At 54.1% G+C, this 27,026-nt stretch overlaps 1 protein-coding gene across 4 annotated transcripts in view; it reads left to right on the top strand.

The window, feature by feature from the left end:
* Positions 1-27,026, top strand: part of LARP1 (La ribonucleoprotein 1, translational regulator) — a 44,035-nt gene that overhangs the window by 9,243 nt on the left and 7,766 nt on the right. The window contains exons 2-6 of one of the 4 annotated variants that reach the window (XM_029050226.2): positions 17,723-17,806; positions 23,593-23,654; positions 24,343-24,408; positions 25,131-25,305; positions 25,648-25,746. In XM_029050226.2, coding sequence (XP_028906059.1) covers positions 17,723-17,806; positions 23,593-23,654; positions 24,343-24,408; positions 25,131-25,305; positions 25,648-25,746 — 486 coding nt within the window. Of the gene's footprint in view, positions 1-17,722; positions 17,807-23,592; positions 23,655-24,342; positions 24,409-25,130; positions 25,306-25,614; positions 25,747-27,026 lie in introns of all 4 variants that reach the window. The other 3 variants (XM_029050225.2, XM_029050224.2, XM_029050227.2) reach the window with 3 other exon arrangements.

The raw sequence follows: 27,026 nt of genomic DNA, 5'->3' as shown, positions 1-27,026 counted from the left end.
CAATAAATTAAGGCTATGTACCTGAGTGCTGTGGGGTTGAGGGAGGGGTGAAAATAAGGTGCAAAGCCCAGTGCAGGGGCGGTGCAGAAGGGAGTGGGAGAAGGCGTCATGGAGAAGGTGTGCTTTTAATACGGCTCTGAAGGTGGGGAGGGTGATCGGAGCAGAGCTGAGCGTGAACAGTGAGAGGTCAGACGCAGTTCTGGTGTAACGGAGAATCGGAGTAATGAGAAACTGGCCGGCCTGCCTCCCCGCCTCACCAGGGACAAGCCAAATTTACCAAGGGTTTAGGACCTTCTGCCGTGTTATCCTTGGAGCTGGGAGTGAGCCGGATGGGCCGTGAAGGCCAGACCTCTTTCTTTCCCAAGAGAACATTTGGCTCTTCAGTTGTGGCCGGAGGACAGGGATTTAGGACCTCTCGCAGATCTCAGGAATGGGTATTTATTATTATTACTATGATTTTACTTGGATTTTTTTATGGTATTTAAGTGCTTACTATGCGCCCTGTGTTGTACTAAGTGCTAGAGTAGATATGCGAGCTAATTAGTTTGGACACAGATGATTGTCCCCCATGGGACTCACAGTCTTAATCCCCATTTTACAGATGAGGGAATTGAGGCACAGGAAGTGACATGCCCAAGGTCACCCAGCTGACAAGAGGTGCAGCTGGGATTAGAACCCAGCTCCTTCTGATTCCCAGGCCTGTATTCAATCCACTAAGCCTCGCAGCTTCTTGAAGATCTTACTGTGTGTCTAGCACAGTACTAAGCACTGGGGTAGATATGAGAGAACCAGGTTGGACACTTGACTCTGTCTGACATGGGGCCTGCAGTCTAAGTAGGAGGGAGTAGGATTTAATCCCCATTGCACAGATGAGGAAACTGAGCCACAGAGAAGTTAAGTGATTTGCCCAAGGTCACACACAGCAGGCAAATAGCAGAACTGGAATCAGACTCCCGGGCCTGTGGCTCTTTCTACTCAGGCCCCACCGCTTCCCATGATACAGGGGCTGAGCTAATGCCTCTTTGAACAACAAAAAAAGTTCATTTGAGGCCCATGATAATGTAGCCTTATCCCTGTCCCCAAGTCACCCTCTCCAAGAAGTATTTTCCGACTTGGCCCCCCACCTTCCATCAGCCCATTTAAATCATGTGCTCGTGAGCGCTTTTGAATTACTTTTGAAAAGGCTGTTCTCTTTTGGCAGTTGGGTCAACTTGTATGCCCGGTAAATCGAAAGCTCCTTATGGGTGGGGAGCATGGTTTTGACTTGTGTTTTTGTTCTCCAGCCCCTAGAGAAGTGCTCTGCCCGCAGACTCCTACTGAAGACAGTTGAATAGTCTTTGCTGGGAGAGCAAAATAATGCCTGGGGAAGGTAGGTCAGAGGACCCACGTCGTAAGGACTCTGCAACGTCCCACTTGGAAAGTGGAGTTTGTGTTGGCGTTGGGTTTTCATCGGAAGATCCTCGTAGGAGCGAATTAAGTGGGCAAGAGGGAGGTGGGGGCTCAGGAGATTCCCCCCACCCCCAAGATCCCAAGTTGAGCAAATTGGATTTGGAGCCCGGTTAGGTGCCGGCTCTAAGTTGGTTCCTGGGTACTCCAGCCGGGGCCTAGTATCCTTGGTGTCAGGCACCAGTCCTTGCGGTTGGGCCTGGAGGCTCTTTCTTCTCTTACAGCTAAAGGCAGTTGTTGACAGTCTGGACTTGTGGGCTCCTGGAGGAGGAGGAGGAGACGATGAAGACGATGTGTCTTCACCTTCGTCTGTGGAGACGATGAAGTAAAGGAAGAGGCCCAAACCCCAGGTCTACATCTGGGTCCTTCAGGGCTAGTGTTGGTGGTTAATATTCTACCTCCTGAGGGTGGCAGTGGGTGCGCAGCAGATTTCAGAAGCCCCACGGAGAGTGCCAGGAACGTTTGATTCAGAGCAACTCTGGGATCTCCTTGCTTTGCCTATTCGCCCAGTCAGGACTTTAAAAGGCAGTCAAACAGTGGAATCAACTTTTGGAATCAGATGCCAGAGTCCTGGGCCAACACAGAGGAGCCGCAGGGGCTATTGACTCGAAAGAGAAAGTGTGGGTTCGTGAGCCCCCCAGGACATTGTGTGGAGGAGCTGTCCGAAAGCCTGTGCGCCCATAAAAATGGTAATGATGGTCTTGGGTGTGCTTATTTTGTACCAGGCATCGTACTGAGCATGGGGGTAGGCATAAGATTATCAGTTTATGAGAAAGCGTGGCCTACTGGATTAGAGCATAGGCCTGGGAGTCAGAAGGACCTGGGCCCTAATCCCGACTCCTTCACTTGTTTGCTGCGTGGCCATGGACAAATCACTTAATTTCTCTTTGCCTCAGTTCCTTTATCTGTAAGATGGGAATCAAGATTATGAGACCCGTGTGGACAGGGACTGGGTCCACCCTGATTAGCTTGTATCTACTTCAGAGCTTACTACAGTGCTCGGCACATAGTAAGCGCTCAACAAATACCATTAATTTTTTTTTAAAGCACCGACACAGTTCCCCGTCTCACATGGGTCTCACAATCTAAGAGGGAGAATGGATACTTTATCCCTGTTTTACAGATGTGGAAACTGAGGAAGGGACAGTCAGACAGCAGGCAATCGACGGAGCCAGGGCTAGAACCCAGGTATCCCGACTCCATAATGGGCTCTTTTCATTAAGCCACACTGTCTCCTCCACGTCTTGTCACTCCATGATCCAGCGTCAGAGTTTTGAGGCTCTGGCTTTGGTTAATCACTTGATCTGCCTCTGGCCTTCAGAGAAGAAATGCAGTGGATGAGCAGTGTCTAAAATATTCCTCTGAGGTAGTTCCAGATCCTCTTTGGAGGAACAAAAAGGCCACTGGGGAACCCCCTGCACTGTGGTGTCATTCAAGTTTAGGTTTGCTTTAGGCCAGCAAATACTCCTGATTGGATACTTTGTCTTAAGTGCCTCGGCCTTTGCTTCTCGTGGTCATTGAAAGCAAAAAGCAAGCCCAACATGGCTGGGGCAGTGAGATGGCGGTTTAGTGGAGGGGAATCAACCCAGCTCCAGAGCCGGTTTGTGATCGTGCCCAGAAAGGAGGGGGACCTAGTAGGAGGCTGCCGTTACTCAGAGGGACCTGGCTCGACTTGGTTTCTTTAGCATCAGCGTGCTGTCATGTCCATACTGTGATGACTATTTGGACTTGAGGAATCCATTCCCAGTGGGCGTTAGGACTTGTGACTGTGTGTTTTGCTGGCCTGTGCCTTAGCCCTAGGACAAAACTTAATATTGCCCATTCGTCAGAAGGAGACTTGCCCTCTTGCTCAAGTCTGGAAGCCCCATCACAGTGGAGCCTGAATTAGAACCCAGGTCTTTTGGCTTCCATCCTGGCCCAGACTTAACTACTGCAGAGTCCAGGGAAGGTAGCCGGCCCCAGAGCTGTTTAAACGTAATTTGGGGAAGCGTTTCCAGCGCGTTTGTAAGCCTTGTAGAACTCCCCCTGCTTGCCCCCCGAGGCTGCTTGAATTGGTGGTGAATGAGAGGGAAGGAGTGCTTGGTTGGATCTGTAATGCCGTTCATCCATCACGGTTGCAAAGCCACCTATGACCGTTGCAAAGCCACCTATGACCCTACCCCTGAATCGCTGTGGCGTCCCTGTCAGTGTTCCTTGTGGTTCTGGGGACAATTGGAAAAATGGGGCTGCCATTGTCTCTTAGTTTCTCACTTCCAGTTTGCTCTCACTTCACTTCTTAGGGGAACTCCACAGTACCTCAGGGAGAGTTGGGTCCCATTCCCTCGAGGCAGAGGCTAAAGCTACTGGGGTTATTGATCAGGGTGGGCTTTTGCATGTAGTGGATGAAAGCAGTCATTCCTTCAGAGGCGGAGCTGTCAGCTCTATATGGAGCCTCTCTCTTCTTGTGGGCCACACTCCAGGCCCTCGTGGTGGAGGGAAAGGGAGGGTTTGGGTCAGTCACTTGATGGGGGTGGTGCCTTCAGGAGGCACTGAATAGCTTGGCTTCCTGATGTACAACCTGGGTCAGCTAGAGGTTAGCCCCAGGAGCTGCTCTACCTGGGGAGGGGGCCCCAAGCCACCCTCTTTCCTGGGGAGAGTCCCCTGGTTTCCCCACCATGAAATGAGGGCGTGGTTACTCAGCTCTGCCTCGGGTGCCATTGATCTAGTCCCTGGGCGGGCCTGGCCCTGGAAGTCTTGGAGTTAGTGGTTTCCAGCGGCCACGAACGTGGTAGAGGGGGAAGACCCTGGGAGAGAACCTCCACGGTGCTTCTCATTTAACTGGTAGTGGATCCGTGCAGGGAAAGGTAATGACGAGGGTGGGTTATTCGGCAGCTTGTGCTTAGTGGGCTAGTGGGATTAGCAGCCTTGAGACCCCATGGGATTGGTCCTTGGGCTCTCTTTACAGGCTTTTCCCCGGTCCTCCCGAAGGGTCAGGCCAGTCAGGCTGAGGAGATGACAGAGGTTGGCCCCAGGGTTGTTAGGGCTGTGCAGAAGCAGGGAGAAGGTGTCTAGGGTGTCTAATATTGACTTTGTGGAGCTCAGGTGCTGTTAACTGGCTGGGAGAAACAGCAGCCGGGAGGGAGAGGGTGGCGGGGGGCGGGGGGAGAGAGAGAGAGAGAGATGGGATTTAGATGCTTTTGTAGCTTGCAGATTGGGAGTAAATGGGGACTCCAAATGAAGCATTGAGGCGTAATGGAAAGGTCACGGGTCTGGGAGTCAGGACTTGGGTTCTGATTCTGACTCCACCAATTGTCTGCTGGGTGACCGCGCTCAAGTGACTTAACTTCTGTGCCCTCATCTGTGAAATAGGAATGAGGACTAGTCGCCGTGTGGGACGTGGACTGTGTCCAACTTGCTTATCTTTTACATAGCACATAGTACAGCGCCTGGCACATAGTGAGTGCTTAACAAACACCATTTAACGAAAGAAAAAAAGCTCCCTGGGAGAAAGAAAATTGTTTGTTCTCCCCTTTCCTTCTGCTGCCAAACTCAGCTTATTTGGGTCTTTAATCATCTGTCTGTAAGGACACGTGTGCTCGCTCTGTACTTCTTTATAAGAGGCGGCTTGGGCTCCAAAGAGATCCGAGGCTGGGAGACCGGAGCCCTGGTCCCAATCTCCACTGGGGTGAGCTCCCTGGCTGCTCTCCTCTGGTGTTTCCGACTGTAAAACGGGGTCTCATCATACCACCTGCCACCCCTGCTTCACAAGGCAGTTGTGAGGAATAATGAGCGAATGTCTGGAGAGCACTTTGACTGCGTCGGATGAAAGGGCCCCGTAAAACCAAATAGTAATTATTGGGGTTTTGAAGGCCGGATGGACCTGGGGAGATGCGGTCCCCCGCTTGCAACATGGCCCCGCTCCTCCTCTCCGGGGCGCCGGTAATGGTGGCTGGCCCTGGCGGCCCCGTGCGAGTCCCGACAGGCCATCTGGGAGCGAGGTGCTGGGAAAAGCCGGTAGGCTCAAGTGAGTTGGCTCCCGCACCGGGAGGTTAGATTTCTCCCCAACTGGGCTCTGGTAGCGCAAACCACAGTGGCGCCCGGCCTGGGAAGAGCTGACGGTCCCAGCGCTCCTTCCCCTCTCCCTCCCTTCCCCGTGGAGTGACCTGACTGGGTGGACGGCAACCTTCCGGTTCCCACTGGGAAGCGAGTGCCGGGCCGGATCCCCCGGGGACCGACCCCCCAGGTGGGAACTACCGTTTGGAGCCGGGGTGGCAGTGTCCTTGACGGGATTCCTGGATCTCGCCAAGGCCGAGCCTGGCTCCGCTCAACCTGCCCCTCTCCATAGCCTTCAGTCGCTGTAGCCCAGCCAAGACTTCACCTGGTGCAGGCGCCCCGGACGTGGTGGGGAGGAGGGGAGAACAGGTGGTCCAGAAGCCAACGTTGCTTGGCAGTACCACTGGGACTTAGTACGGGGCCTCGTGCTTAAGAGACTTTTGCCCCACTGCAACCTGCTGTTCTGGAACTCCCCTGCTGTCTGCCCCCGCCCCCCCCCCCCCACCTCCACACCCTCCCGTGCCTGTGTGTGCTCCCATTGCTCCCTTGATCTTTCGTCCCCCACTCCCATCCCCCCAAAGCTCTGTGGTCCAGGTTGGTTGGCCCACCCGAGATGAGGCCAATAACTTTAACAATCACTTGGTAACAGAGCAAAATTGGGCCAAGCCTTTTGTTTAGTTACCAAGAAGGCTTTCTTGCTCTCAATTAGTGTGGGGCATTGTGGCGGGTTGATGCCTCCTTCAGAATTGGTGTTAAATGAAATGTCATAATACCTGCAGACTAAGCTCTTTGTGGGCAGGGGATGCATCCTCCACCTCTGTTATACTGTACTCCTAAGTGTTTGGTACGGTGCTCTGCACACTAATTAATAAGTGAGCTCAAACTATGACTGTGTCAGGGATGTTTGTGACTTCCAGAGGGGCTGTACCCATGGCATTGGTCCACAGCCTGAATTCTCTTCTCATAAGGCTGCACTCAGAGACAAAGCCCCTTCCGCTGTCATGGCCTCTTGCCTTTAAATGGCTCTACTCTGAGACCGTGGCTGATACAGGTAGTATGCTTCATGCAAATGAAGGTGACCACAGTGAGGTCTTTCTTTAGATGAACTCAAAGCACTTAATGGTTTCCTTCCGCCCCACCTGACAGAATGGTGGGGAGTGGACAGGTATTTTTCATTGAGGGAGGAGAGGTGAACAGCAGGAGGTAAGATTCCATCAAGCCAGCCAAGGTGAGGAACCTTGAGCCCTGAGAGATGGGGACTACCATGGCCCTGTATTGTCCACCACCCGGCCTCTAGCCAGCTGGGACAGTGGTCCTCAACAGGTTTCCACCTTCCTGGGAGAGAGGGAGGGTGGAGGAGGAGACAACAGAGTGGGGTTCTTACACTGTTCTGTGCTCTAGCTAGCACAATTAACTTGATGAACGAGGGAATTTAATAGTTATTGTTGCTATTATTGTCGTATTCATTAAGGGCTTACTGTGTGCCAATCACTATACCGAGTGCTTTGGTAGATACAAGATAATCAGGTTAGATACAGTCCCTGCTCCACACAGGACTCACGAGTTTAATAGGAGGGAGAACAGGTATTGAATCCCCACTTTGCAGATGAGGAAACTGAGCCCCAGAGAAATCAAGAGATTTGCTCCAGGTTGCAGAGTGGGGACTAGAATCCAGGTCCTCTGACTTCCAGGTCTGTGTTTTCCACTAGATCACATGGATTCTCGGGGTTTTTTGGGGAGTGTGCGTGCGCGCGTGCATGCGGCAAGGATGGTATCATAGGGTACAACTGTGGAGTATGCAGTGAGCTGTGCTTTTTGCAAGGAGGCCACAGTGTAATGGGTGCTTCCTTAGGGAAGCTGCTGGCAAGATGGAAAGTGGTGGAAAGGGTTATTTTCCTCCCTTAGGTGTTTCTCTCTCTTTTCCCGTCCCATTTCCCGTCCCATACGCATCTTTTGCATTCTCCTGTGGGGGGCATAATTTTTATTACCCCTGGGCCTGACCAGGGATGTATATCAGCTGGAAAATGACAGGAGATGTGGTTTGGGATCTCTTGCTACTTCTCCACCCCTCTTCTCCCTCCCCCTCCCCTCGTCCATTGAGGTCCCCGTTTGGACAAAGCGATTGAGAACATGGGATTAATTGATTACTTCCCCATTCCTGCTGTTTGGGCTCCAAGGGCTACAAGAGCCTTGGCCCTTCCCCGTTCACCCGAGCAGGGGAGGTGAGGGGCGGGAGAGTCTAGAAGCGGTGGAATTCCTTGGCACGGTAGAAGCGGGGCCCCTTGGACGCCAACCTGTGATGGCTTTCCTCTGGGCTCTCCTTTGGTCCTGTGTCATCTCTTTCCTCTCCTGGGACCAGGTGGTACCTTGAGAAAAGGAACTGAAACACTTGTAGTTACCTGGTTCTGCACCTTGGAAACTCATGCCTGTTCCTTGCCTTTTGTGTGCTCTCCTTCCTGTGTGTGTGTGTGTGCGCGGCAGGTGCGGTGTGGATGTGTGCGGGAGGGGAGGTTGGGGGGACAGGAAGCTTCCCCATTCAAGCCCCTGCCCAGCTTTAAATTTCCATCAGCTGAGCTGGGAGGGAGGAGCTGACGAAGGCACATCCCCTCCTCGGGCTTCCTTGCCAGCCCCAGACCTGGGTCGGGCTGCGGCCCTCAGGCTCAGCCATGTTCTGCAAGCATTTTGCTTTGCAAATGCCCAAGACTGCTCGGGAGGAGGGAGAGGCATTGGTTCCGTACAGATCCTGCTCCTGTCTGCTTTAGCCAGGCCCCTTCAGGACCCCAGAAGGCTGGGAGTAACCTGCTTCTCTCAGAATGGCACGGAGGCCATTTGGTCTTAGACCAGGTGAGTAGCGAGGACTTCTGTGTGGCTACCACTCCCCGGATCACTCTCCGGATCACCTGGCCACCTCATGACTGGAGGGGTGGGGCCCGGCCCCCGGCTCCGGCTTGATTGGGGCAAGAGGATGTGGCGGTGTTCTCTTCCCACGTTTAGGGGTGTCAATCAAAAGCAAGGGAGATGCCAAGGGAGGTTAGCTCCAGCCGAGGTGGGATCTGTGACGAGTGGTGAAGCCGAAAAGAGCCAAGTTTGATGGGTTCTGGCGGGGGTCTTGTAAATATGATCATTCGGTCATATTTATTGAGCGTTTACCGCGTGCAGAGCTCCCTACTGAGCACTTGGGAGACTGCAGCGTAACAGAGTCGGTAGGCATGTTCCCTGCCTACAAGGAGATTACAGTTTAGAGCGGGAGCCAGACATTATATATAAGTCCTCTGGGACAGAGAGAGGAGCGGATAAAGTGTGCAAATCCTAGTGCAAGGGTGACGCAGAAGGGAGTGGGAGAAGAGGAAATGAGGGCTTAGTATGAAGCCTTATGAAGCCTGGGAAAATCTATTACTGAGCGAGGGCAGGGCCTACATCCGAGAGGAGCACCCCAGCCAGAGCACGCCAGGGCCGGCTGGGGACACAGCTCTTTGCATTCCCCTGAGAAATTGGGCTGAAACAGGGCCTGCTGAAGCAGAGCCTGGCAAGCTTCGTAAGGAGTGGGAGTGTTAGTGATCGTGGGTATGTGTGTGCACATGCACACACGAGGGGCGGAGGTGGGGAAGGAAGAGTGGGAAATCTTTTTTCTGGAGGAAAGAGAAAAGCAACAGGCGTGTTTGTACCTCCTCTTCGTTTTAACTCTAGCTGGCGGATTTGATCCTAGTCTTGTTCCTCACCAAAACTGGGATTTGCAGAGTGCCCCCTTAGCCTTCCTTTCCTGGGATATGTTGTAACCACTCCCGTCTGTTTCTCAGGTAAAAGCAGCATATTATTTTTGGAGGGGGTTTTATCAGTCAGCGGTGGGGAGCCGGGTAGGCAAGGTGAATTCTAACTTCATTTTTATGCCTAAATGAAGCTTCAGGCCTTGTGGGTTGTCGCCGATGCCTATGGAACAGCCTGGGGTCACCTGGGCAGTTGAAAATATTGGAAGTCGGGCACAGGTCCCTGGTTGTCCCTGAAAACCCCATTGCCTTTGAGCAGGTCACTGAGTTTGTAGGGCCTGGGAGGAGTAAATATTGCACTAGTCAGGGGACTGGGAGTCAGGGAAGTAGCCGCCTTGGGAGAGGGAGAGTGTGAGAGGCACCCAAGACCCACCAGTCCCTACCTCACTGCAAACACAACTGTCCTTTGTTGTGCTGATTAGTGTGTGTGTGTGTGTGTGTCGGTGTTCACTGGTGTCCTGGAGCTTATTTTAGAACCTTGACATCTCTTGCCCCCCTATGGAGTGCTAACACCCAGAGAATGAAACCCTTTGGTACCGAGGGAAGGAGGTTCTACCACAAGCTGATCCTCTGTACGTATCATCTGAAACTCAGGTACCGCAAGTATTTAGTTTCCCACCTTCAGGTCTTTCCTGAGCATTGATTTGAAAACCAAAAGAAAAAAAGTGGCAGTTACATGTTTAATCTCTGCAACCCAGTATGAGCTGGGCTGCCTCCAGCAGGAGGCAGCCAAGCCAGTTGGTTTGGCCTGTCTCGTTCACATGGACCTACTGGCCGCCTCATGCAACAGAATATACATCTCTAATGGGTCCTTCCCAGCTGTTTAAAGTTTCCTGTTCGTGACTCCTCTCATGTAATAATAATGTAATAATGTTGGTATTTGTTAAGCACTTACTGTGTGCCAAGCACTGTTCTAAGCACTGGGGTAGATACAAGGGAATTAGGGTGTCCCACATAGGACTCAAATCTTCATCCCCATTTTACAGATGAGGAAACTGAGGCACAGAGAAGTGAAGTGACCTGCCCAAGGTGACACAGCTGACAAGCGGCAGAGCCGGGATTAGAATCCATGACCTCTGGCTCCTAAGCCCGGGCTCTTAACGCTGAGCCATGCTGCTTCTCATGTACCAGTATGCCGTCTCCAACACTGTGTGTACACACACCCGTATACGCTAAAGCAAGCCGAGGAGCCAGGAAGGAGGCTCCCGTTGGGAGAAATGTGGTTCAGGTCGTATAGTTGACAACCAAAACAAGACCTCCATGACCTTGATTCAGCTGAAAAGCATAAAATAACTATGTATTACTGATACCCCATTGTACTGAAACACTACTTCCAACAGCTCCTTGATCCTCTGGGTGTGGGTCTGATGTGGGGAAACGGAGGCAGAGGTGAGCGGGAGAGCAAGGTCACGGGAGACCGGCTGCCCTGCGGGGCTGGGCTTCTTCCTCTTTCCAGGTTGGGCACCGAAGTCTCTCAGCAGGAGAGTGTTGCAATGCCGAAAGCCGTTAGGATCCACAGGGACTGGCGGAGGAGTGGGCTGTTTGCTGGCCTTTCTTTCTGTATGCCCTTTGGAAAAGGTCCCTGTTTACTCAGGAATTTCACTTAAAGGAGCGATAGTCATTTTTCATCGAAAGGGGGTGGGTCACTTCCAACAGGCCCAAAGCTCTTTGACTGAAAAACTACCAAGGGGAGGCGGGGAAGCTGTGCTTTTCTCTCCCTGATGGTCTGTGACCTGAGAACTCGACCCGAAGCGAGCCTCGATCAGTCGGTGATATTTATTGAGCTCCTACCCGGTGTCGAGGACCGTACTAATCACTCACAATGGGCAGAAGAATTAGTAGACATGGGTTCCTGTCCTCAGAGGGCCGACAGTCAAGCAGGAAAGATGATCCCAAAATAAATGGAAGATAAGGGGCAGAGATAGAGTAAAAAGATACGGGCTGAAGCGCTTAAATGCAGGAGAAGTGGTGAAGCGACAAGTTGACGAGATGGAGAGTGAAGAGATGTGACGTTAACCAGGGAAGGCCTCCTGGAGGAGATGTAATTTCAGAAAGGCTTTAAAGGTGGCAGAGTGGTGTAAAGGAGAGGGCCTGTGTGACTGGGCAAGCTGCTTACCTTATCTGGTTTTTAGGGTTCCACCTAGGATAGTGGGGCGTTGGGGCAATATCTTTGTAGCCCATATAAGTACCTGCAAGGAAAATGCCAGCTTGGGTTTAAAAACCAACAACACCTAAAGGCATAAAGAGTGGCCATGGGCTGCGTAAGCAGAATCCCGCCTTGGTGTACTTTTTTCTCTCTCCGGTCAGCAGTTGGATTTCCTTCATGCTCGAACAGGCACGGTCATCTTCAGTGGCTCTGGTCAGTCAACTCAACAGTAGATTCATTCCCCATGTCTGCTTGGTAAACTCTCCTGGGCCAGACTGCTTGATTTACTGTCTACTGTGCTTGTGCACGCGCTCTCTCTCTCTCTCTCTCTCTCTCTCTCTCTCTCTATATATATATATATACACACATGCCAGTATGTGTGTGTGTATCCCTTACAAATGTACCATATGGTAGGGCTACTTGCAGGCACTTTTCATGCAAGCACCAGGAGAGGAACTCTGGTAGCACCTACCCAGCTGTGGCTATGGCAAGACCAATTCTTGAGGCCCACAAGTGTCCTGGGAGTGCTAATTTGGGTGTCCCTTGGAGCAGATGGGACCAATACTGGGCATAAGGACTAGTCTATAAATTGCACAGCAAGTTAGTTGGCATGGTTGTGCCCGTGTGGCTCATCTTGGGTGTCTGTTTCTGTAAGTTTAAAGTTGGAATCTCTTGTGCTTTGATTTGTCAAAGTGCCTAGTGAGTTGGAAGCTTCCTGGGAGCCGATTCTCCTTGAGTGCATACTTTGCTTCAGTAGGCTGATTAACCCATCCAGTTTGTGAGACACGGTGGCCGCTATAGATGATGACAGTAACGGTGGTGTTTATTAAGCGCTTATTCTGTGTCAAGCACTGTGCTGACACACTGGGGTGGGTACAGCATAATCAGGTCAAACACAGTCCCTGTCCCTCATTGTTGGGCTCACAGACTGAGAAGGGGGATCAGGTATTGAATCCCCGTTTCATAGATGACAAAACTGAGGTACAGAGACTTCAAATGACTTGCCCTGAGTTCCACAGCAGGCAAGAGGCGGAGCCGAGATTAGTACCCAGCTCCTCTGACTCCTAGGCGTGTGCACTTTCCACTAGGCCATGCTGCTTCCCAACTAGATCTTGGCCCTTTGGGAGGCCACTCTTCCCATGGAGGATTTGAGCCCAGATGTGGGGGTTTCTCATGGGACATGTGGTGTGGCGGTGCCCTAGTTGCCCCTTATCTGCTTGTTGCTGTAGAACTTGCCCCAAAAGCTCAAACCACATTATAATGAGATTGGGATCTGCCCAGAGGACACTTGGGAATTTAATTTGCTCTTCTAAAACCAACCTACTCACTGGCCATCGACCCCTGCTCACATCCTTCCTCAGGCCTGGAAGTCCTGCTGTCCTTTTCATAGCTGACAGACCACCACCCTCCCCATTTCAGAGCCCACCTGAAATCACATCTCCAAGATGCGTTTTCTAACTAACCCCACATTTCTCCACCCTGCTGTCTCCCTTCTACACCATCTCTTCACTTGGATCCCTACCCCTTAAGAACTTTGATACTCAGCCCACCTCCATAGCATTTGTATGTACTTTGCCATTTCACTTGTACATCTCCTTATACTCTTTCTCCTGTCTGGGATTTATTTTAATGGGTGTCTCCAGTTGTAGACTATGAGCTGCTTGAGGGAAGGGATCGTGTCTACCAACTGCATTGTGATGTACTCTCCTGAATGCTTAGCATAGTGATTTGCACACAGTAAACACTCAGCACATCGATCTGATTTCCAGGGCAACGCAATAACGCATTTATGCCTTCTCCTTTCCCCTTCCTGCTTACACTCCCAGTGTATTATTATGGTATCTGTTAAGCGCTTATGTGCCAGGCTCTGTATTGAGTGCTGGGGGCGGATATATAAGCAAATGGGGATGGACACAGTCCCTGTCCCACGTGGGGCTCACAGTCTTGACCCTCATTTTATTGATAAGGCACAGAGAAGTGAAGTGTCTTGCCCAAAGTCACACAGCAGAGAAATGACAGAACTGGCATTAGAACCCATGACCTTCTGACTCCCAGGCCGGTGCCCTATCCACTATGCCATGCTGCTGGCACGTTCTGCCCTCTGCAGGCTGATACCCATGGCACCGCCAGCTGTCAGGGACTGGGAGAGCAAAGCGTGCTCGCACCGTTGTCGCCATCGTAGTTGGGCCTCCACGCCCAGGTAGATTAAGAACTTTTTGACTCGATGCTTTTGTCATAAGTAGGTGCCCTCCCTGAGAATGCCACGTAGGGTTATCAGTTAGCAGTGGAACTGTCTGCAGTTTAAAAACTTGGGTTAGTCAGGGAGCGAGCGTCGGGGGCCATCTTGGTTGCTGTGAAGACCCAGCCAGGTCAGCTGCCAACCCTGCCATGGCTAGTGGAGGAAGCCGGGGTGGGCAAGGGATAGTGTAGATTTATGTCCCGCTCATGTTCAATTTTAGGGGATGTGTTTCCAGGTCCCAAACTCCTGATTTGGGGCCAGGCAGCTTCAGCAGCTCACCTGTGCTTTAGTGCCAGTCGCCACCAATGGGGAGGCAGAAAACATTTCGGGATTCTGGCCGCCCAGGGTGGCACGCTCCATTCTCAAAGGCATTGGTCCAGGAGAGTGCCCTGCCTTCTAAAGAGCGTGATTTCGATGAAATCGATCCCCAGGCGCACCCCACCTCCCCCCTGTGATTGTGGACCGAGTCGGAGTGTTCTAAGATAATGCCATGGCCGAAGCTGGTTAACTTTGGCTTGGGTTGGTCCTGGTGAGGGATTGGTTGGTTCTCCTTTGGAGGCGGGACAGTGGGTGGTCTCTTGGAGGCTGCCATTACGAGACTAAATTTAACCGAGTGTGCTTTCATAAGGACCGGATTTTTGTGTCACGTGACCCATCTTTATCCTCCCTGGCAGGCAGTCAGGTGGAGGATCAGGTAGCCATGTGGATAATGATTAACTGTTAATTAGCTTTTCACAAGAACCTTTCTGGGGTCTGGGAGGGTGACCCGGGGCTCTGGGGGGAAGAGTGGAGATCGACTCTTACTTTGGTCCCGGCGGGGGCCGGGGCGGGGTGGTGGTGGGGAGGAAGAGGAGGGACATGGCCATTGCTAAATATAGACGGACAGAGCCTTCACATGGCCGGGCCTTTCTTGCAGTCATGTGACTGCCTCTCCTTAGTGATCCCTCCCCCCTCCTCCGGCCACCGGTCAGTGTTCCCGGATCCGGACACGATCACCGTTCTGCCGTGTCTGCTTCCAGCACGGGAGGGGAAGATGGTTTGACCTTTGAGTGTTTTTGCTCGCTCTTTTTCTCCGGCCCCTCGTGCTCCTCCTCGCTTCCACCCCTACCCTTTAACCCGTTCCCTCCCCCTTAGTTCTCGTTGCCCACCCTGGGGGTTTGCCTCGTGTGTTGGGATCGGTTGGTGCTGGGGCCAAGGCGGAGGAGGTCCCCGGAATGAGGTGGGTCCTAGTGGCTAAGGTGAAAGGTCCTGGGGTTTTTACACCGTATGTCCTCTTTGCCTTCTCCTTTGCCGCGGCGGGGAGATTGGGATTGCATGGCTGCTTTCGTACATGGCTCCTCCCCCGCTCCCCCCCTCCCCGCAACCTGCTTTCCCTCACCCCTTAGGGACAGCTGAAAAAACACTTTGCTTTTCACAAGCGCCGCCACCCCTGCCCAGGGCCTGATAGATGGTCGCAGCTGGAAGGTCTAGCATGTCATTCAGCTGGGTGCGAAACTGGCCTCTCCCTCCCCTCTTTTCATCTTGCTGCACCTTTTCTGTGCTCTGTGCGGTGTGGGGTACTCCCAGGTGACCCGCGTTGGAGGCAGCAGAGGCTACCCTTAAATAATGCTTCCTGTGCCAGGGGGCCAAGGGGCTTGTGCTACTAAGGAGAATGGCTCGGGGTGAGCGGGATCACCTTACCTAGGTGGGTCTGCTTCCTCTATCCTTCTATCCTCACTTTTAGGGCAGATCAGAAAGGAGCAACTTGGCGGCTGGGGAAGAGAGCGGGTGGGGCTCGAGGCCCCAGTTTTCTGGGAGACCTCAAATGGACCCGGACCATCTCTGCCCCTGGTGTGCTGCAGGGCGATGGTAGTCCTCACCGAAGCTCAGGCCGGATTGAAGACCGATCCCCTACAAGGGCGAGCGAGTCTTTAAACTTTGTGGGATAGAGTTGGAGCTAGTTTTTCTTGGGAGAAGAGAGGGCTGGGGACCACAGTGCAGCAGTCGGTAGTTCGATTTATTCCCGAAAAGCCGACAGCAACGAATGTGTAAGGGAGTGTGCCTAGGGAGATGGCTCCAGACCTCCAGTTATGTCCCACTCCAGTCATGGCTGGTGGTGGCCCACCCACCGATAGGCTTCACCCACCTTTCACCAGCCCAGGTGAGGGGAGGATGTTATCGTAAATTGTTGGCCCCCGGTACATGTGGATCACTTGCACCTTTGTTTACGAAGACAGCCCCTTAAGAGGTGCAGCTAGTCTAGGCCTAAGTTGGAGTGGATCTCTCAATTTGTAGGATTTCCCAAATGGGTTGCCCTTCTAATTTGCCTCGTGGAGTCTATCTGGGGTGCCTGGATGCTGCCCTTAGCCCAGGTAGGACTGGGGTTTTCTGTGAGCGAGCCCGCTGCAGGGTCAGAACATGCCAGGTGCACGGGAGAAATGGCAGAAGCCTGTTCTGGCGTGGTGCTTGTTCCGGGCCAGACGAGGTGACCCAGACGAGCCGTGGGGAAGGGTGGTATCGCTGGAATTGGCTTGTCTCCTCCTCCCCCGTCCTCCTTTCCAGCCCCCCTGACTCTGTTACTTCTAGGTCTAAATCTCTTCGTTCCGTCTTCTGACACTGGAGTCCTGCCCTTATTAAACCAGAGAGCCAGGGCATGTGTGTTGAAATGCTGAACTTTTTCTTCTTTTCCCCCTCCCCCCTCCGTCTTCCAGCCAAAGCAGCTTCTGGGACAAGCAATCCATAACACTCCCCTGGAGGAGGGTTGGTTTCTGAGCTGAAGAATCTTGGCTCTGTTCTCTCCCAGAACTGGGGCTGAGTTTCCACCTCCCACCAGAGCCATATGGCTCTGGGTTGGAATGAGGGGCTTTTCATGCTCAGAGCCCCCCAACTCATGTCTCCCTGTCCCTTCCCCTATTGCTCCTGTTTTATTGGATGGGCAGGGAGGAGTCTGTTTTGTCCAATCACAAGCCATTCTTACTGCTAGCAAAAGTCGGGTGGGTGACGCTAAAACATTTTCTGCTCACTTTGAGTTTGATGTGGGGAGGAGGAGAAGGTGGGGGTGTTGGAACTGGTTCGGGTTTAGGAGGCCAATTAGCTTGAACACCCCTTGAGGGCAGGGGTTATCTAAGCCCAGGCATAGGTCAGCAGTATTTAAGTTCTTACTCTGCAGACCACTGTACTAAGGGCTTGGGAAAGTACAACACAAGAGAGTTGGTAGACAGGATCCCTGCCCACAAGGAGCTTACAGTCTACAGGGGATCTATGTACCCTTAGATAACCACTAGGTATTGTATGGGGTGATCTTTTCTCTGCATGACCATCAGATTAGACCAGTTACCTCTTCTGTGAAATGGGCATGAAAGCTGAGAGCCCCTTATGGGACATGGACTGTGTGTTGTTTGCTTGTTTTTTTTCTTTAAAGACATTTGTCATGACCTTACTGTGTGCCAGGCACTGTACTAAGCGCCGGGGTAAATACAAACTAATCAGGTTAGACACAGTCTGTGTCCCACATGGGGCTCACAGCCTTCATTCCCATTTTATAAATGAGGTAACTGAGGCTCAGAGAAGTGAAGTGACTTGCCGAAGTTCACACAGTAGACAAGTGACGGAGCTGAGATTAGAACCCAGGTCCTTCTGTTGTCAAGAAGCCCCCTTTTTTGGCCCAAAGGGATGCCGGGTCAGGTGGCCATCACCACCCTGTGGGCCTGAACTGCAGGTTTCGACGAATGTTAGCCTTGCGGCTCAAGGAGGGGGCGGGGAGTCTGCAGTCTGAAGCGGACTTTGGCCTTGACTAAGCTAATGGTTGGGGAGGAAGGAAAGAATTGGATCTGCTCGGTATTTTAAGGGGACCCTCTCAGAAGTCAGCTTTGAATTTACAGCACAAAAGCATCTGAGTTTGGGTGGAGGCTAGACCGATCTTTCCCCTAGTTCCCCAAATTGTCATACCTTCCTTAAAACCCATCGGGTTGGATTAGCCCAGCTCCCCGGGTCCCATTGTCTCAGCTCACCCTGGTTTTAATAATGGACGTTTGGGTAATTGGCATTCGATTGTACTTGAGAACAGACATTGTGATGTATGTTAATTTGTCCCCTTTTTTTCATTCCTCCGAAAAGATGACTGCCAAAACTGGGAGGAGGAAAAAAAGACTGCAAACTTCTGTGAACCTTCCCCCGGTGCTGGGAGCCCCCATGCTGCTGGTTAGTGCTTTGGAGAGGGAACTGGGAACAAGGAGCGTTGGTGGAGAGGGAAAGGTGAAAGGGTGGCCACGTCCGACCCCTCCGGCGTCGGTTATCCTCAGGTCTGAGACGAGGCCTTCCATCTTGGGGGTCAGGGAGGCGGTAGGGTGGGAAGTAGTGGGGGAGGGCTACGGTCGTACCCAGCGCCTTCCCTTTTGGGCGACGGTGGCCTCGGAGGACTCTCGGGACTCTGAGGTCAGCAGTGTGGGGGGACCGACCACCACAGGGCGCCCTTGAAAGCACAGCCCAGGGCCAAGGCCTATCCTGACTAAACCCCTCCAGCCTGGCACAGAGCCCACTGGGGGCAGCTGGTCCAAGCCCGTTCAGGTTCCCAAGGTCCGTGGGCAGAGGGAACCAAGCTCGGGTGTTCTCCGGGTCAGGAAAAAGTGGGAATCAGACACCTGCTTCAGGGGGAGATCCAGTAAACTGTCCCGAAAAGTCATGCCTCTTCGGGGCAGAGAGCCAGAGGAGAGCCAGGGAGATGATGTCGTTTGTCTCTGAGAACTGCGTGGATATCGGCTCACGAACGAGCTGTTGTATCTAAAATTGTTCCAGCAATGTGTTACAGGGTGTTACCGGGTCCACGCCTGACTCGCTATTGGAGTGGTCTTTGGGGTTTGGAAGGCAGGCAAGGAAAACCCATTCGTCCCATCTCTACAGAGTGAGAAGGGATCCCCTGGGAGACTGTAGAAAGGAGAGTCCGACCGAAATGGGAACAGCGTCTGATTCAGATCCTTGAAAATTCACATCTCTGAACCCAGTTGGGTGGAGTGATCTTGAACCAGCACCTGTCCGGTATCGATCGGTTCACTCACCTTCCCCTCGCACCCACTGCCCCCGATCATGTGATCTCACCTTAGTTCAGAGAGTTGACCGTTCGGACCATCCATTTTCTAGTCGAGAATTTGAACTTCCCTAGGGGAACGAGTTGCCCATTTGAACCACTAGAACTAGCTGTGGTCCGGAGAGTTTTTAAGTGCTCCAGTCAAATCTGTCTTGGATTTATTTTTAGAAGCGCATCGTCTAAGATCGGGGGTCCTGGAGGGTCAGGATTTCTCCACCCTGCTCGGTCAGGGTGGTTTGTCTCCCCTCCAAGATTGCTCGAAGGCGGCTTTCACTGGCCTTATTTACTTAGAGCAGGGGTCAGAGCTTGGCCGGGAGGAGGGAGGCCGTCGGCATCTATCTGTGGCTCCCTCTTCCCTCAGCTGCCGGCACCCCGCCCCGTCCCCTCAGGAGCTGCTCTATCAAAGCTGGCAGTGTATGGGGCTGGGTGCCTCTGGGCGGGGTTCTTCTCTCCCCCCACCCCCCAAACAGGCTGGCATCTCGTGCTGCTGGTTTTTCTCTTGTCCCCGCGTCGTGCTGACGTGTGCCTCCAAGCAGTCAGTTACCCCATTTCCTCACAGGCCTACCGGCATCCTGGCAGTGGGCGGGTGGGTGAGTGTACACACGTGTGTGCACGTGGAATAAAACACAGAAGAGTGAATGCAGCAGCTGTCTGGGTAGACATGCCGGAGCTCCTCTCCGGTAAGGAATAATAATAATAATGGTATTTGTTAAGTGCTTACTGTGTGCCAGGCACTGTTCGAAGCGCTAGGGGTAGATACAAGGTAACCGGGTTGGACAAAATCCCTGCCCCACACAGGGCTCACAGTCTTAATCCCCCATTTTACAGTTGAGGGAACCGTGGCCCAGAGAAGTGAAGTAACTTGCCCAAGGTCACACAACAGACAAGTGGTAGAGCCAGTATTAGAACCCATGACCTTCTGTTTCCCAGACCCGTGCTCTATCCACTAGGCCGTGCTGCTTCTCTGTTGGCAGTGCCCCCTGGGATCCCTCGGGCTTATCCCTGTGGGAGCGTCAGCCTAGGGTGCACGGGGGTGCCCAGGAATCTGTTTGGGATTAAAAACCATCCCACTGCGGGTATACAGAGTGATCAATCGGTGGTACTTTTTGAGCACTTACCGTGTGCAGAGTATGGCACGGAGTGCTTGGGAGAGCACGATACAACAGGGTTTGTGGCAGCGTTCCCAACCTGCAAGGAGCTTACAGACTAGACAGGGAGACAGACATTAATGTAAATAAAGTTTGGGTATGCACATAAGTGTTGTGAGGCTGAGGGTGAATGAATAAAAAGGGTCTCCTGAATCGAGCCCATTCTCCTTTCCCAGCCTGGCTGGGGGACCCAGCGTGTGCTTTGGAGAGAGATTTAATTTCACGTGAGCTGTTTGCTGCTTGCCCAAGGTCCTTAACCAGCCCACAGGGTCTCCTGTGTCCTCCCTTCTGCTCTGAGGAGAGCAGAAGTGTTCTTTTTCTTGTGTTCTCTGGATGTACTTTCTGGGATTTAAATCTCCACCCTGCATTCCGACTGGGCAGAGAAGGGAGAGGAAGTGGGTGGGGAGGGAACGAGTTTCCTACCTCTGGGTCTCCCAATGCTACTTTTTTCCCCGCCTTCTGATTCCTGCATAAATGAGTCAGCAATGCATGGGATTTCCAGGGGTCTTGGCTTCAGCCCTGCAGTCAGACCCCTTGTCCCTGCTTCCTGACAGGAGATAAACCAGTCACTTCGACTGTGGTGAGTAGTGCCCAAATGACATCTGTGATTTGCGCAGGATTGGAACCGTGGCTTTTTCCCTAGTTGTATGGCGGCCAGCCTGTATATCGGCCTGACCGAGGTAGTCAACAGTTAAGGGGCTAGTGAGAGAGAGGATGGCTTAAAAAAAAAAAAGAAAGGAAAAAAGTCTCCCTGGCTGCCTCCTCCCTCTCCCAATTAGTCAGTGGTACTTATTGAGCCCTTATATTGCAAGGCTCTGAACTAAGCAGTAAAGTAGAGCTGATAGGCCCGATCCCCCCCCTCAAGGAACTTAGACTCTCGAGACCTCGGCCCCTCGGGAAAGTGAGATTAACTGATCGGTAGAGGCCCGTGTCCAAGCCTTGCCCGGGAGTCTGTGCCGAGAGGCGCGTTGGAAAGATGAAGATTGGTTGACCGGGCAGCCAGTCCTGCCTTGTCGTGTGTCGAGGGCAACTCTCGCAGTTGGCAGTGGGTTAGGGCACCAGGCTTCTAAAGGTGCCAGAGCTCGCAGACAGTATTCCCTGGCCCTGGAAGGCCTATCTGAAGGGCTCGTTGAATCCGGCCTGCCCTGTCGTAAACTGCATCCAATATAGACATTCCCAATCAGAAGCTGGTCCCAGCCTTGTCATGGAATCTGTTGAATCTTCCAACTCCTCCCCAGACTTCCTCCCCGTGGCAGTAACACGGTGGGCCAGTACACCAGGCAGACTCAGTGCAAGGAGGCACAGCCACGCAGCCCTCCTCTCCTCGGTGCCAGTTAGCAGCTGAAATCCAAAGGCAGTGGTTTCGTGTGCCTATGGAGCGTGCATACATGCGTGCTTTCTCTCTCTCTTTCTCTCATGTTTCGTTCATTTTTGGATGACAGGAGTGGGGAGTTGGCAAGTAGTAAGCTTTGGGAAGGGAATGGGAGGATGACCATGGCTCTAGACTGCCAGCTCCTTGTGGGCAGGGAACGTGGTTACCAACTGTTGAATTGCACTTCCTAAGCGCTTAGAACTGTGCTCTGCACATAGTAAGCACTTTTAAATAGCATTGATGAATGGGAAAAACCCAGAGGAAAAATAAAATGGGTTAGGTAACCAGTTTTACCAGTACAAATGGATGCATTTGAATGCATGAGCAGAGCAGGTTGGTGCATAAAGGAATCTGTGTGGATGAAATGAAGTGGTAGGGCCATTTGGAAACCACCTCTGGGTCAGCCTGGAACGAGGGTGAGGAGCAAGCGGCCAAGGCTTGAAAATGAATCTGTCCCTCAGAGAGTTGATCCTTGACCCTCCGGAGCCTGACCTAAGCCAGGCTGAGCCAGGGGCGAGGGCAGTGGATGAAGATGGCTAGTACCGTATTCACCACAGCGTGAGGAAGGGGGCACTTTTGATGGGAGGGGATGAGGGGGGTCTGTTCCAGGTAGGAACGTGACCGTTGGCGTTCACATCAGTGAGCTGAAGTCATCTAGATTGTAAGCTTGCTGTGGGCAGGGAACCTGTCTACCTACTGTTGTGCTCTCCCACGTGCTTAGTATAGCGCTCGGTACACAGTAGGCACTCGATAAATGCCACTGACTGAGCGAGCTCCTGCCTTCTTAGGGATTGGATCCTTGTTTGGGGAGTATTAGAGTCAGGGACTGGGTCAGGACCCTGGCTGCTTGTTAAGTTATCTCGCCCAGAGCGTCAATCAGAAGGGCAGAACATTGCTCTCCTCATTAGGTTGCCATGTTTTTCTCTTCCCCATCTCCTGCCCTCCACCTCCTCTCAGGGCCTGTGAGATTTCATTTTCCACAGCCAGTGGGTGGCTGATAGCCCTCAAGGGCAAGTGGGAGGTGTATGGAGTGGGAGACACAGCTGACCCAAGGCTTGGGATTTCTTTGTGGTTTAGTTCCGTGTGTGATGCAGGCTGGTGGGCCCGTTTTCTGCCCAATGCACGTGCATGAACGGTAGAAGGCTGCGGACTGGAAATGGTCAGGGTGAAAAATCTGCGGTGAATCCTAAGCACCCCTGCCCGGCCACACGAACACACACACGAACACACGCTGTTTCTGGGTGGTCCTTCCCACCTCTCAAAAGAGCAGTGTGGCCTAGTGGAAAGAGCATGGATCTGGGGTCAGAGGACTTGGGATTTAATTTGCTGTGTGACCTTGGGCAAGTCACTTAACTTTTCTGTGCCTTAGCTTCCGCATCTGAAGAATGGGGAGTCAGCCTATTCTGCCTCCTACTGAGACTGTGAATCCAGCCTGATTAACTTGAATCTACCCCAGCACTTAGAACAGTGCTCGACACAGAATAAAATGCTTAACAGTTACCATGGTAATAATAATAATAATAGTAACTTTGGGGAGGGACTGGTGTGGCCCATGAGACATATTCACTCTTTGGCCTTGTTACCTGAGGTGGTGGCAGGGGTGATGGTCACCTGTTCAAGCTTGCTCTAGCTTTGCTTCCTGCTCTCCCTCCCCATCTCCCCTTTCCACTCTTTTCCCCCGTTCCTCCTCACCTACGGGCTTCTGTTCAGAACTTGTAGGTGGGTGGCCTAGTGACTTGGAAAAGCTTCCCCCCACCCCAACTCCACACAGAAGGGGTTAGAATAGGATGTCTTATTTCTAGAGAATCTGAGGCCGGTGCCCCCCTTGTACTTTCCTGTGACTCAGTTGCCTCATCTGTAAAATGGAGATTAAGACCGTGAGCCCCATGTGGGGACGGGGACTGTGTCCGGCCTGATTACCTCAAGCTATCCCAGCACTTAGAACAGCGCTTGGCACATAGTAAGCGCTTCACAAATACAATTATTATATAATATATTAATATTATTATTATGTCCCCCCCCACTTTCTCTTGAAAAATCTGCTCCAGGTCCCAGTCCCCTAGCCAGAGGGCAGGCTCTACACCAGCCCGTTCGACCGTGGACGTGGCTGTAATTGGCAGATCACGTAGTGGATGTCGGGACATGGGGAGAACCGAACACTAGTGGTCTGTGAGAGACTCTCCCCCGGCTTGCCCGTCCCCCCGAACCTCCACGGGTTAAACCACCCAGTACCGCTCTCAAGACGAGCGGGTGACTTCAGAAGCGGGGAGGGCGAGGATCCGAGCGTAGGGGTGGGGGAAACCGGGCCCGGCCGGGACCCCGACCGCGCCGCCTCCGTCGGCGTGCACGCGTAAACGTTTTCTTCCCCCTTGTGTGTTCACAGAGCTTGCTACTCCCGCCAAAGTTGTGAGGGCGGCAAACCCCAGGCAGCGCAAAGGCAGCAAGGTACCGGGGGAGCGGGGGCTGCCGGGAGCGGGAACCCCGAGGCGATGCTCCCGACGGAGGGGGGATCTCGCCCGTCGAGAGGGAGGGGAGCCTCGGTTCTTCGGGGCCGGGGCACACCGACTGCGGGCATTTGGTCCCCTGCCCTATGAGGGCGCCCGTTTTGCGGCACAAATGGCCCCACCTCCTGGGACCGCTGTGGGGGTGGGGGGGATGGGCACTGTGGCCACTAGGTGGCGCGGGCGATCCAGCGGCGCTTTAGTGCTGAGCTGTCATTCCGCCCGGCCTGAGGACCTGCCTTCTTGGCACCCTTTTGAAGGGCCCGAGGGGCGGCCGGCCGAACCCGACCGGAGCTGCCGGGCCCCCGGCCTCACCGGTACCCCGGTTGCGCTCCCCGGCCCCGCCGCTCTCGGGTAGGGTTGCCGGGGACGACGGGCACGGGCACCCTCCCCTCTCGAGAAAACCTCGAGGTCGGGTGGCCCTTCCGCAAGCCCCTGCGCCGCAACATCTGACGGGGTGCGCGGCGAGCCTCGGGCCCACCCGGAAGCCGGGCGGAGGGTGGCCGTCCTCTCCGGGAGCATCCGGTAGCGGGCCTCTTGGTTCGGAAGCACTGTGAGAGGGCGGAGGGGGTTGAGGCTTGGCCCGGCCTCGAGCGGAACAGAGTAAACCTCCTCTCTGACTTGGATTGCAGGTTGGGGATTTTGGCGATGCCACAAACTGGCCCACACCTGGGGAAATAGCTCACAAGAGCGTCCAGGTAAGGGTCAAGAGTTCTCTTCGTGCTCTTGTGACTGACGCAAGCCCATGCGCCGCAGAGGACCTAGGGCGGCTCTTGATCGTAGTAGGAGGAAGGACTCGTTCGGCAGGTCCACCCTCCCCCACCCCCAGCCTCGGGTCTGTTAGGCTTGTCCGTTGCCGGGCGCGGGCGTCGGGTGGCGGTCCCCGAAGCCTCGGATCCTCTGAACTGGGGATGGGCGGCCGAGAAGCCTCTTCTGCCGGGCACAGCCAAGTGACCTCCCGGTCCATTAAAGTCCTTGCCGCTCCGGTTGGGAACATTTTGGGGGCCTGAATATCAGGTCGAGGGGCCAGGAATAGCTCTTGATCCCTGGGGCCGAGGATTTCCTTTTAGGGATTCCCCACTTGCCTGGCACCTTAGCTGAGCGCTGCTATTCTGGGACGGGCCCCCGTCGGAAGCCCTCGCTATATAGGGTGGACTGGCCAGGGTGCCGACGGGTGTCGTCCCCCCCTTCCCATTTTCTCACCCTCTTCTCCCTTCGACTACCCCCTTCCTCAATGTCTCCCCCGGTTTGCCCAGGTCTGGATTCTGGCCTATTAAGGGGATATGCCCCAAGCCTCCCATTGGGGCACCGGATACGTGTGTGGAGTTCACGGGTGTGGGTGGGCTTTGCAAGATGTCGAGGGGGACCAGTCACTATAGTGGAATGGGGCTGCCCGTTTCCTCTTGTTTTCTGCCTCTAGCAGCAGCCACACAAACCCCCACCGCTGAGGAAACCACCGCTGAAGAAAGACATGAAGGAGCAGGAAAAGGGGGACGGGAGTGACAGCAAGGAGAGCCTCAAGGCCAAGTCCGACGAGTCCGGAGAGGAGAAGAACGGGGATGACGACGGCCAGAAATCTGGGCAGAAAAAGAAAGGTGAATGGCCGGCAGGTGGCCACGCTCTGAGTCGAGGAGCGGATCTCGCCAGGAATCCGGGAACCGGAGCCAGAGGGCGGCCCCGACCGCCCTTCCCCTCTCCCCTCCTCGCCCCCCCACAGCCCAGCGAGGGGTCACTGCCTTGGACCGGAGCAGGTCACCGAGGAATGGCTGGGGCAGGAGAGCCAAGGGAGAATTGGCAGAGGGGGAATGGCAGGGGGGTGGGAGTGGGGAGAAAACCAGCCCAGGGCAGGATGCTCTGGAGCTAACTTCCTCGGGCTTCTCTCACGCGCACGCCCTGTCCTCCAGGGAGCAAACACAAGTGGGTTCCGTTGCAAATAGACATGAAGTCAGAAGTGCCCAGGGACAAAACGGCCTCGCGGAACAACCGGCAGAATGAGCAGCACCGCCACCCCTCCAACAACCGCAGCGAGGCCAAAGGTACCGGTCTGGGATGGGAGGTGGGAGGGAGGTGCGAGGAGACACATGTGGTTGGAGCCCGGGGACCAGGCGTGGTGTCACAGGTCATGGCGCCACAGGTGATGGCAATCACAGCAGGCCCTTCCGCTGGCCCCCTGGCATCAGGCCACCCTCCACTGCTTGTCCCAGGGTGACACTCCGAGGGGTGGTTTCTGCTTGGGTGGAAGCTGTAGAGGGACGGGGCGGCTTTCAGTGCCACTGAAATTGTCCACTCTCCCCAGCTAGATTTAATCTAGACCAGGGCCCGGCCACCCGAGGCCCTTGAGCTGGAGAGTCATTAAAACCTCCAGCTGGGGCCTCGGGCTAAGAGGGCTCTACTGCCTGTCTGTGGTGAGCAGCTGGCCCGGGGATCCCCCGCCTCAGAGAATCCCAAGGGGCCGTTGGGGTCGGGAGGTCCAAGAGCCTCTGCCACCAGACCTGTGCCACTGGGGCTGCCCACTTTGCACCCCTCGGGCCGGGGTGTCCTCGGCCCTTTCTGTCCAGAGCTGGGGAGTTGCCCAGACTCAGCGGCTCTTTGGGGCCGGGAGAGGACGGAGGCGAGGGGCTGCCGGCAGAGGGAGGTTTTAAACGCCTCCCACAACGCAGCCCAGAGCAAACCTGCCGTGGGGCGGGGGAGGATTGTGTCCACCTGTGCCACGCTGGGGAGTACAGGATCCCCCTATCCCCAAAGACCTCCCGCAGTCCCATGGATTCTGTCCTCCCCTGCAGGAGTGCAGGCGGCGAGGGAGGGGTTGCGCCGCAGTTGATCGTGCCCAGCTGGGTAGGCCCTGCCCTCTTGTGTCCCTGAGGTGAAGGGAAGAGAAGGAAGAGGCTCCGCCAGAGCCAGTCTCTGAAGCCGCCCGTCCGCTCCCCACCTCTCTTTCCCTTCCTTCTCCTGCCCCCTCCATTGGTAACAAGAGCTGTAGCTACGAAACAGCCGCGTGGTACGATGACCCCTTCACCTGGCGCCACGCCTAGTATGGTGATGACATTTTTCGCAAGGGGGTCCGGAAACTGAGTTGGCCCGGGCCCCCAGGAGTGGGGGTTAATCCAGCTCGCGGCCTCTGGGCTGGCACTAGGTGGAGCGGAGGATCCGGGCACACACAAACCACCAATTTCGTGCGGGATAGGAGATGAGGCATTTCACACTATTAGGTTTTTAAGGGAGCTGCATTAGTGCGTGTGCATGAGCTGCGGGATTGGCTCCATGCACATCAACTAGTTGAAGATTTTGTTCTGCACAAGTGCTTCCTGGCCCCTGC

The sequence above is a fragment of the Ornithorhynchus anatinus genome, chromosome X1 (genome assembly GCF_004115215.2).
Source record: "Ornithorhynchus anatinus isolate Pmale09 chromosome X1, mOrnAna1.pri.v4, whole genome shotgun sequence".
Taxonomy (NCBI): domain Eukaryota; kingdom Metazoa; phylum Chordata; class Mammalia; order Monotremata; family Ornithorhynchidae; genus Ornithorhynchus; species Ornithorhynchus anatinus.
This window is presented reverse-complemented; position numbering and strand designations above follow the sequence as displayed.